At 38.1% G+C, this 11,776-nt stretch overlaps 1 protein-coding gene across 1 annotated transcript; it reads right to left on the reverse strand.

Annotated features, from left to right (window-relative positions):
- Positions 1-2,943: 2,943 nt before the first annotated feature.
- Positions 2,944-5,452, reverse strand: Pyroxd1 (pyridine nucleotide-disulfide oxidoreductase domain 1). The gene is made up of 2 exons (XM_089631278.1): positions 5,335-5,452; positions 2,944-4,496 (listed from the first exon to the last, which is right to left on the reverse strand). Exon 2 carries the CDS (start codon positions 4,400-4,402, stop codon positions 2,993-2,995), a length of 1,410 nt encoding a protein of 469 aa, XP_089487404.1. The 5' UTR covers positions 4,403-4,496; positions 5,335-5,452; the 3' UTR covers positions 2,944-2,992.
- Between the last annotated feature and the right edge of the window lie 6,324 nt (positions 5,453-11,776).

The raw sequence follows: 11,776 nt of genomic DNA on the forward strand, positions 1-11,776 counted from the left end.
ACAATCACAGTACGGCGAACTGACTATGTGGAACCTGGCAAGATGGCTACGACAACAAGTGTGACCCAGCCGCATTCGGGTTATGGAAGAAATATATATTTTTAGGCATGGCAGTGTATTTATGAAACCAAGGCTTAACAGGAATAGAAGGTTGAATTAAAGAGTAGGTACTGGAGACCTTTTATTAGAGAGGATGTTTTCCAATAAGAGGACCATTGGAGTACCAACTCCAATGGTCTTAGTTAAACATAATTTTTAGAATAGGGAAATGGTCTCTAACCGGAATAGGGATATCACTTAACGGACGATGGGCAGTGGCTTCCTAAGCAATATAATCAGACATGTCGTTTCCAGTAATACTGAGGTGTCCTGGAATCCAGACCAGGACCACTGATGCATGAGCCAGCGACATGGAATGCAGTAGGTCCCCGATCAAGCAGATTAGAGAGTGGCTACTGGAATAGAGTGGGGATACGCTTATTTTTTGTAGTGAGCTAAACGAGTCTGAAAGGATGAGTGCATTTTTAATATTTAATGATTTGACGAGTTGAAGAGCTTCTATGATAGCTATGCAATCAGCATAGAAAATGGAGCTCTTTTGGGAAGTTTGTGTGGGAAACAAAAGTTTCTGTGAGGCACATAGACACTGTATAATGGGAGTCCTGACTGAGTTTGATACCATCTGTGAAAATTTTTATTTAATTTGGCCAGTTATTTTCAATAATTTTGTTAAATTCTACATTATTTTATTGAGCTGAGTTTTTAATGTTTTTTTTTACTTATGATGATGTTTATATGTATATATTATGTTTATAACTGATGTTTCAGTTTTGAGAAGCAACTGGTCAATAATGATATAATAATAGATCTTGAATAGAACCTTCACAGAACTTGAAAATCTACTTTGAAATCCAATAAATTTGTTCAAATTCCGTGAAACCACCCATCCTAAGTGATTTGCACTAAGGACGGGTTGTTTCAGAGAATTTGAACAATTCTTCAAATATCAAAGTTATTTTTTTTATGTTCTGTGAATGATTTTTTGAAGTTCTGTTATTATTTCAGTTCTGTTATTGTTTCAGTTCTGTCGAACTAGCCTATAATAATAACATGGCATTTATATAGCACAGTTTAGTGTCATTTCACTTCAAGTCCGCTTAACTACTTAAAAAATGGTAATTCAGTATTAGTGGTTCTTAAAATTATTCCTACAGTGTGCCTTACCCAATACAGATCTAATATTATAACATTGAATACACTGTTTATACAAAGTGATGACAAAACTTAGAATAACAATAGCAGCAGGACAGGATAAAACAAGAATATTAAAACTAAAACATAATATAAAACAGGAGGCAGTTTGTGCTCAGAAATGAGAATTTTCTGAGCAGACACTTTAAAAAGGTACAATAAGGAGATAACCGAAACCAAACAATTACCGGAAGTTTTAGAATATGGCTTATTATAAAATATTGAAAAGAGTGATATAATATATAATAACTATAATGATATAATAACAGAACTTGAATAGGACTTTCTCAGAACCCGTAAATGAATGGTGAAATTTAATGAATTGTTCAAATTTTGTGAAACAACCCATCCTAAATGTCATTAATATGCACATAAAATATGAATTAAGAATCGAGTGATTCCTTAATCGTTTATGGAAGACACTTTTTAAGAATAAAATTATAACTGTGTAACGGCTGTGGAACGAACTGCCGGCCTCTGTGTTTCCTCCCTCCTACAACATGGGACTCTTCAAGACCCATGTTCACTCCTTCCTCTCCACAAAAAGACCCTCCACACAGCATCCCCAAAGATGACATAGGCCCTGAGGGAAATTATTTTCTTCAGGGCCTCCTGTGTGGAGTAAATATAAAAAAATATAAAAATAAACATAGGAAAAATCAGTTTAAAGTGTAACATTTAAGTGCATATCATTGAGAGTATACTAATTATTGAGTGCTCTTAGGGTATTTTCTTTAGTTATTTATTGAGGATGACGAGGTCATTTTGAAGCAGTTGATTATCAGAAAAGACCTAATTTTACGAAAAATTTGAAGATCATCGGCAAAACAAGCATAATCACAGTTTAATTTTGAACCAAGGTCACTATAACAGATGCTATAACAGCAGGTCACAGCGTGACACTACGTACTCTTCAATGAGTCCTGCTTAGCACTGAGTTGGCACGAGAGCAAGACCCGATACTAGCGCAAATGTTTGAAATAAAGGATTTCGGGCGGCTTCCCAGGCGATCATTAGTATTCTAGGGTTAAACAGTATTAGGAACTCTTGGAATCTTAAAAAGAAGCTTGCCCCTTTTAAATATTCTATGCTGAACAAGGATAGTGTTATTTATTTATAGAGCGGAGACGGTTTACATGTAGTTTTCGTGAGCACTTAGGCCGTAGGTCCATTGTGCTATCTCCCATTTTACCTCATTCCTCTAACAGTCACTCGGTCCCTTTTATAAAGTTCACCAGGGTTGTCATTGTATTTGTGGCTATGTCTTCTGGTTCCACAATGTGTCTTAGGTACCCTGAAGGCCCCACAAGGGAAGAGAACCTCATCTCTCCTCTACATTCCCCTTTGGTTCCCTGAAGGCCCCACGATGTAAGAGAACTTCGTGTCTCCTCTCCACTGTTCCTTGGTTCCCTAAAGGCCCCACAATGGAAGAGGGTCTCGTCTCTTTTCTCCACTCCTCCTTGGTTCCCTGAAGGCCCCACAAGGGAAGAGGGAGTTTTCAAATGGTCCAATTTTCGTCGCACGAGTATCTAGGGAAATAGAAGGTCTACTCCAGCAGAGTCCCAAGTGCTGGGATAAGGTCTAAATACTTTCTGTATTTTTTTTGTAATATTATTTGTAAAATAAAAATGTAAGTAAAATAATATGAGGAAAGGGAGTACACATAGATATTAAAACCAACAATATGTTTCAAGGGGTTTAATTAAATAACGTTAAAAGTTCTATTATGTTGGCAGGCATGTCAATCAAAATAATCTTCAATATCTATATCTGGATTTAAAATATCGTCTCCATAAGGAGACAAATCCAACTGATTCAGAATCAGGTTTTCGCAGGTTTCCTCTAGACCTGTTTCGCCAATGAGAATAGCTCCTTGCAATTTGTTATCCACTAGAACAAACTTAATATATTCAACATTAGGAGTTGATCGAATTAAAATCTCATAATTAGTACCAAGACCTTGGCCATTAAAATTACCTAGCAGTACAATTTGATATCCAAATAGTTTTGTAGTGTGGGAAAAGAGTTCAAAACAAAAATCTTGCAAAATGGTCTCCCTTGTCAAGTAAGCGTGCATACTCTTGGCAGCCATAGCGCCCATGTGGTACGCTTGCGTCCACAGCCTCATCTGGAACCAGTGCGGAGCTGGATTCCATTCAGCAGATGCAACATCTCCCGCTGCAAACACGTTCCTAATGGACGTCTCCATGCGCCAGTCCACGGCTATTCCTCCATCGGTTCCTAGCTTAAGATCAACGTCGCTTTCAAATTGTGTCTGAGGTTTTACACCTGTTGCAGAAATAACCAAATCACAATTGCACATGTTTCCGTTAGAGAGCTCCACTCTCAAAGGCCACTCTCCTTCAGTATCAATTATATTTGCGATTTGTGCTTCATATATAATTTGAAGAGAGAATTTACTATCTCCAGACACATGTTTATCCTTTAGCCAATCAGGTCCAAGTGCTGCGGCCCTGCACTCCGTAGTCGAATGTGTTGGATTTATGTGGTCTTCTGTATATTTAATTCTTTTAAGACTTCCTTTGATCTTTTCATCGACATCATTTTTGGAAAAATTTGAACTCGTTCTAAAAAATTCAGCTGCTCCGGTGTCGATAAAAGTGGAGGATATATAATTATCTTTTATTACCCAAATTATCTCTACATCTTCAGTAGCGTATACCAACTCTGATGCAATGCCTCCATTCCCAACAATTAGTATTCTTTTAGATTGTTTCAGTTTCTCTCGATAATTTTCTACTGAATCAGTATCTCTTATTCCTAAAACTTTCGAATTATTAAAGGCTTGTGGTATAATATTTGGTACTCCACCGGTACAGATGCAAAGGTATTTGTATTCAATTGAGAGCCCACTTTCTGTTAATATTATGTTCTTTGTTGAAATAACTTTCTTTAATTTATCATACACTATGTTTAAATTTAAATGTTTTTTTCTAAGTGACTCAACATCACATTCAGTAACAGAAAACGAAGTAACCATTCTGCTTATTGGAACTAACTCTGTTATTGTTTTAATTAAAGGTGAGGCAGTTAACAAAATAACCTTTTCACTGGGGGCATAGTAACTTAGATTTTCAATACATGTTACTCCAGCAATTCCACCGCCCACTACTACAAAAGTAGCTGACATAGTAATCTATGTTGTGTTATCTCTCAATGAAGGCAATATTACCAAATTCTCATGTTCCACCTCTGTGTAATTAAATCCAAATCGAGCTGATATCCTGAAACAATGTAATGTATTTGTGAATGGAAATTATAAAAGGGGTAAAATTTCTATACTCCGCTTACTTCTCAATATATACACAAATTATTTAAATAACTGTTTTTATAAACATAATTACTAGAAACAACTATTTAAACCACAAGAAACAACTATTTACGTTGGGGGAGATGGTAAAAGATGCAGTAAAGATTCATTTTTTCCAAGTTCAAAATTTACAAATAAGATAAAACGATATTGGCCATGTTTGATTTTATTAGCTATGATATGGCTATGATGTGACGTTTTCTTTAAGGTTCCGCGTTCTAAATACGCACAAATTATTTAAATAACCGGAAAATATTGACCTAACCCCGCACTTTTAATAAGCTCAAATTAACCCGAACTAAGAACCTAATTATCTATTTTGTGTGGTAAATATTTACCTACGACTACCGTTTTTACTACTACAAAAAATTGCCCCTTTAATAACGCCTGCTCGCGTCCCCTTTAGAGTTATATCCCAGTTTTCAAGTAGTTTGTGGGCTACGCTAGGTTTGTATAGACTGGTTTGTGATTTAATTCTACCTAATCCAACCTAACCTAACATGTACGGAATATTTTCTCAAACGGTAGTCGTAGGTAAATAATTACCTTTTGTGTATGTAAATAGTAAAGAACTAAAAACGAAATATCCATAATCTGTTCCTAAGAGGGCAGTGTAAATAATGATTATTATTTTACTATTATTATCATAATTACGAGACTAGAATATTATTCAAATTTTAGAGAGGCGTAGGAAAGTCTTAGTAAACAATTCTCGAAATATTTACCTAAAATCGTAGATAAAAAATACTCACCATTTGTTTCGGTAAAAATTAACAAAAAATAAATATCACGGGAACCGAACTGTCAATGTGTCAAGTGTCAGTTTCAATCATAGATACGATACGTACATAAATAAACCATAAATCAAACCACTCTCGTTACGTATAGATACATATCAGTGATGGGCATGATCGATACATTTACATGATCGAAATATTTGAATCGAAACATAAAAATAATCGAAATAATCTCTCGGGAGTTCATTGGGAGCCAAATCTGAAGACAGACGCAGCGTCTTTTTATCACACGAAAAAATTTATTACGAGGATTCAAAAGATTACCTCAATGGGTTTTTAAAGTAATTTGTAAACTTTAAGGAAATTTTTTTCAGATTTCGTTTTGCGAAGCAAGTAATTTATTTTTCCATGCGTATTCACGGCGACGCATTCTCACGATGTCTGACCATTGAAGGTCATGGTGACGATAAACATTTAAATGTTTGTTTTTTTAGTGTGAAACCGTACAAGTGTCCCAATTTCTTGCAACCATTTGGGGCTAGTGAGACTATGGCATCCCTAATTGGGTATGTTGTGAGGCTGAAGGTAGTGGGGAGGGGAAGGAGATGGGAAATAGGAAGGTAGGAAAGTACCTGGCTATTCAGATCAGGTCACTAAACAAGGCCAAAGCCATTTCAAGCGAAGTTTACAATCTGAATGGTGGTCTTACCCCAGGGCGGCGATACTACCAGTATCTTTCACTCTGGAATGTGCCGTTAATAGACTACATCTTATTTTAAAGGAGTAAATTGTGAAATAACACAAATTAATCAAATAAAAATTTCTTGCGCACGCCGGGATTTGAACCCGCGACCTTCGACTTGCTAGTCGAGAACCTTCGGTCAGAGAGTCAGTGGCCGTCAGTGAAATAATACATTTGGGACATGTGATAGTTTTTTTTCATTTATTTATTACAAAATAGTAAATATTATTACTATGTACGATGATTACATAAATGTTTGTTCTAATATAAGAACCAAATCAAGAAATAATTATCAGTTATAGTTTAGAAAAAACTTGCACTTCGTATAAATATGCATTTCCTAATTTCTTCCAATTTTTTTTTTTTTTACATCGGTAAATCTTGAAAGATATTAAAGGAAATGATAGGAATGATTCCTAAGATTTTAATTTCTTTCGGGAATGGAAGTCTTATTTTCCTTAATGTGTAATATTCTGGAATTTAGCCAAAGCCTCCTTCCAGGTTGAGGCACTTGAAAAAAATGACAAATTATTTTTCGGGTTGCGTCCTCAATATGTACCATTTTGGCTCCTAAACGGAGAGCTCCATTTGGGCCCCCTCCAAAGTGGGGACCCTAAAAATAATTCCTGTCGCCCTCCCTCTGACTTGAGGGCGTAGACCCAGGTCTTTTAGGCCTATGGCGGAGGTCAGGCTCTGAATGTATTTCATCAGGCTATTGATATGTCCCTAGGTATATACATGACTTGAATTCACAGAAAGACCAAAGCGAACACGTGCTCCAGCATTTGTCTCTGTGATTTTACACGCAGATGGAGGCGGCAGTCGGATATTATTAGACCTTAAATATTTTGTCAATAGTTTCACCGGTCCCTCAATAAAAAAATAGAAAGCCAACTTGGAAATACACCCATCAAGTCGTAATCCGAAATGGGTGTATTGTTAAACCAGCGACCCGGCAATAAAAAAAACCTCCGTCCAAGGATCTGCTATATTGTAATTGTTTGAAGGTCTTTTGCACAAATTAAATATTAACATCTTTTAAAATAATAACAACTCTAGCGGTGAGAATGTCGATGCCAGCGCCACGGATTCAGACAACTTACCGAAGTGGGGTAAAGCGGAACCACTTTAGTTCCAGCACCCCACGACAGGCGCGCTACGGTCGCCAGATTGCGCGGGTGAATACAACCAGGGCCGCCGAGAGGGCACGTTAGCCAAGTCCGAAACTTGGGGCCCGGGCCTAAGGGGGGCCCGGGACGGGGCCCGGATATTTTACTAAAAAATGCCAATGACACTAGGAACGGACGTGGGCCGGGCGCCCAGGCCCGCACGCTCCGTAGGCCCAACTGTCAGAGCGTGTTCACACACAGCACACAGCTATAATATGCGAGGGATAGCGTATTTCGGCATAACGTTCGCCGTACATTCCAAATTGGAATATATGGCGAGCGATATGCTGAATTACGTCATCCCACGCATGTGTGTGAACACGCTCTCAGAGCGTGCCACTCACAGCTCAAGCTACAAGCACGCCATGCCGGCCGGCCCGCTGTGGGAGGGGCGATGCAGCCGCCCGCCGCGCCCCCGCTCATACTCACCCCCGGGCCCTACCGACCCGATCGGCAGACCGTCGGGTCGGCAATCCGTCGGCGACAGTCATAGCGGAATCGCTGCGCGCTGAGTTTGGTATGGTTTTATGGTTTAGTCAGGTTAAGTAGTGTTTCGTTTGAACTGTTTGAAGTAAAGTGATCGTTGTGGCGTTGTGTCATTGTGAAGTTTTAAGTGAAGAACGAAGCGACTCATTCATATAACACTAATAATGAGCTATCGCTATCAGCACAAGTCAGGGGCCTTGAAAAGAAAGGAGATGGAGAAACGAGAAACGTTGTCAAGAAAAGGTCAGAAAACATGTGATAATTTTTTATTAAAAGTTCTTCCTGTTCTAGTTCTAGCACAAGCCAATCGTTTACAAATTCTAACGCCCAGCTGGAGCCTGATAACATACTCAGTTGTGTTTTAGACGAAACTCTCCCATCTTCTTGCCATGAAAATTTAATTATTGATAAATCTGATGTAGATGAATTTGAACTGAATATCTCACAAAACCCTGACAACGACAAGCCTTCGCCTCTATTGTATGACATTGGCGTAAACGAAAATTTGAATTTTCAAATACAAGATGTGAATGAAGCTATTCTCAATGGCACATTTTTTAAACTCCCAATCTGTTTTCCTACTGACTTTGATGGGAACTATTTCCCTCCCTCAGCTTTATATTGCACATTAAAGAATGGGGAACAAGTAAAAAGAGATTGGTTGGCTTGGAGTGAAATTAAAAATGCTTTGTATTGCTTTCCATGCCGTTTATTTAGTAAGTTGCCATTGGCAATGAGATCTGTATTGGCATGCCCTAAGGGATATAGTGGAGATAAATACTCTTGGAAGAGGGTTCATAACAAACTGAACCCCCACGAAAAAAGTGCAAATCACAAATCATGCTACATTCAGTGGCGAAACTTAGAAAATAGCTTACTTAAGAACAAACCAGATGTAAAAACTCACCTCACAGAAGCTATTGAAAAAGAAGCTGCCCGCTGGCGGGCTATTTTAAAAAGGATTCTGCATGTAATTTTATTTCTGGGCTAAAGAGGGCTGCCTTTAAGAGGAGACTCAAATTTGGTTGGTGACCCTAGAAATGGAAACTTTCTAGGAATATTAGAGCTTATCTCCCACTACGATTCTATTTTGCACGATCATTTGACAAAAGTACAACAATCGCAGGCAGAAAAAAACGACTACAAGTTCATTACCTTTCAATGGAAATTCAAAATGAGTTTATTTTGAGCTGTGCAAACAAAGTTGTCCAGACAATTGTAAAAGAAATCAATGAGGCAAAATACTTCTCTGTCATAGTTGACTCAACTCCTGACTCGGCACATATTGAACAAACCGTGTTTATTTTCCGATATGTTACTTGTTACCTTGAAGGAGAAGAAAACGTTCACAAAATTAACGAGAGGTTTTTCAAGTTTGTCGACTGCAGTAAGAAGACAGGAGAAGCAATCGCAGATTTAATACAGTCTACACTTAAAGAGCACGATATTCTACTTAAGAACTGCAGGGGACAAGGATACGACAATGCGTCTAATATGAGTGGGATATACAAAGGTGTGCAGAGCAGAATCTTAGCTGATAACCCACTAGCATTATATTCGCCATGTGCTGCGCATAGTCTCAACTTATGCGGAGAAGAGGCGGCTCAATCTTGTGTAGAGGTTATCACGTTCTTCGGAATCGTCCAAAAGTGCTACAATGTATTCAGTTCAAGTCCACAAAGGTGGGAAATTCTCCAAGAAAACATTGGGTGTTCGCTTCATTCTCATTCTAAAACAAGATGGTCTGCAAGAGTTGATAGCGTGCGGCCTTTTGCTGCTCATATTCCTGGACTGAAAGTTGCTCTTAGTAAGATTAAAGAGCTTTATCTCACTCCTCAAACTTTGGCTGAAATTAAGGGCATTGAACAGTATATGAATACATTTGAATGTCTACGACATGGTTTAAAGTGTTGTCTGAAATAAACTCCTGGAGTGAAAATTAATAGGAACATTTTCAGTAGACGGGACATTTTCATGTAGTGACGACACGAGCCCAAATAATGGATTTATTTATTTAAAAATAAAAATTAATGTACATTTCTACAAAATTTTACTAACATTTTCGTAATCTTAGTAAAAAGATCTATCCACACGATTTTTTGCAAGTCGTTATGAAATCCATGCAAGTGGCCTATTGAATTGTAAATGGTGATGGCGATTTTTCTGGAAATTTTAGGCCGGATTCTTCCCAAAAAAGATATCTTTTTGCCAATTTTCTTTTGGGTATATTCGGCATGTCTATTGAAGTTTAGTTTGGAATCTAATATAACTCCTAAGTATTTGATTTCAGTAACATTTTCAATAATTTCACCATCAATTTTAATTTTGCTTTCACTGAATGTCTTCTTATTTCCAATCACCATACATTTTGTTTTTAATTTAAGCTTATTTATTTTTAGCCATCTTGATACATCATCTAGTTCATTATTTAAAATATTTATTAGTTCTTTATAGTTATCTCCAATTAAGTATATAAGTGTATCATCGGCAAATAGTCGTACTTTGCATTTTGAAAATATTTTCATCATGTCATTAATATAGACTTATAGAGTATGAACAATAGGGGTCCAAGGATCGATCACTGCGGTACTCCTAATTTATTTTCCATTGGTTTTGAAAATTGATTATTTATTTTTGTTACCTGTTTTCTGTCTTTCAAATATAATAATTTAATTTAGCCTCAAGATATCTTGATTAACGAAGAATATGTAAATAAACACAAACAAGAAACACAAGTATTTTATTTTGAGTATTCACCATAACTTTTTAAACATTTCCATTGAATAATTATGCTAAATTCGAATGATTGGTATAATGGTATAAGAAAAGGTAATGAAGTAGTATTCCTAGCAGTAGCAGGTAAGCATGAACTTATTAATTGTTATCTCACCCCCCCCCCCCGGTAAGTTGTGGGGAGGGGGCCCGGTATAGTCTACTAGACTTGGGGCCCAGATTAGCTGTCGGCGGCCCTGAATACAACTGATTCAGCTCTCAACAGTCACGCTCTCGCCTCTCAGGAGTCATCATCTCGCCTCCCCCTGGGGCGGCCGCCGAGGCGCCTCCGCTCAGGAGGCTGCCCTCTCGGCGGTCACGATCTCGCCTAGTTCTCGACAGTTCACATTTTCGCACTCGACAGTCATCATCTTGGGAGTCATCATCCTGCTCTCCCCCCTTGGAGCGGCGCCGAGGCAGCTGCCGACCAGGGAACTGCCCTAGCAGAAGTTACCGTCTCGCCTCCGCCGAGAAACTTCCTGCTCTCCCCCTTTGGAGCGGCACCGAGGCTCTTCCGACCAGGGAGCTGCCTTAGCAGAAGTTACCGTCTCGCCTCCGCCGAGAAACTTCCTGCTCTCCCCCTTGGAGCGGCGCTGAGGATATCCCTACGAGGAAGCTGCCCTCTCAGGAGTCGCTGCCTGCCGACTCCGCCCTTCGGAGCCTTGGCCCAGGCCGAACTAATTCCGCCCTTCGGATTTAACCCAAGTTGCCGCTTGTGTGATGTCGGTGATAAGTGCGAACGTGGAGATCCGCGGTTCAAGATAAGAACTATAATTAAGCTAGATTAAGACTAACCCTTCTTTATACATTTTTTAAAATAAATTTTAATCGTGTTCGAACTTAAGTAACTTCTTTTTTTTGTACTCGTTCCTCCTTATCTTTTACATGAATAATATTAATTATTAACTTCCCTTAAGTAGAGTTATAACACTCTAAATGATTGTAAGCCATCCGAGATATTTTTGACGTGGGTATCTAGAAATTATACCTCTCGGATTTTTCGAATGAAATTCGTTGAAAGTTTCGATGAATTTTGACGTTTCAGAACGATTATTTCGATTCCACTTTCGATGACGTGTCAAAACTATCTATAAATCTTGTACAATTTTTTTCGTTCAATAAAATTTGATTAAAAGCTAAAGCGTCAGAACGCAGCATGTTTGTCAAATGAATCGTAATGTTTCGATTGTTAAAAAGATCGATGATCGATTGTGGATAATAATGAAAACACCACAAAAATACTTTTTTGTGAAGTTTAATTTCAGTTTGGTTTGGTCAGTTATATGCC

This window comes from Hesperophylax consimilis, chromosome 4 (genome assembly GCF_061612785.1).
Source record: "Hesperophylax consimilis isolate HC1 chromosome 4, BYU_Hcon_1.0, whole genome shotgun sequence".
In the NCBI taxonomy this organism is placed as follows: Eukaryota; Metazoa; Arthropoda; class Insecta; order Trichoptera; family Limnephilidae; genus Hesperophylax; species Hesperophylax consimilis.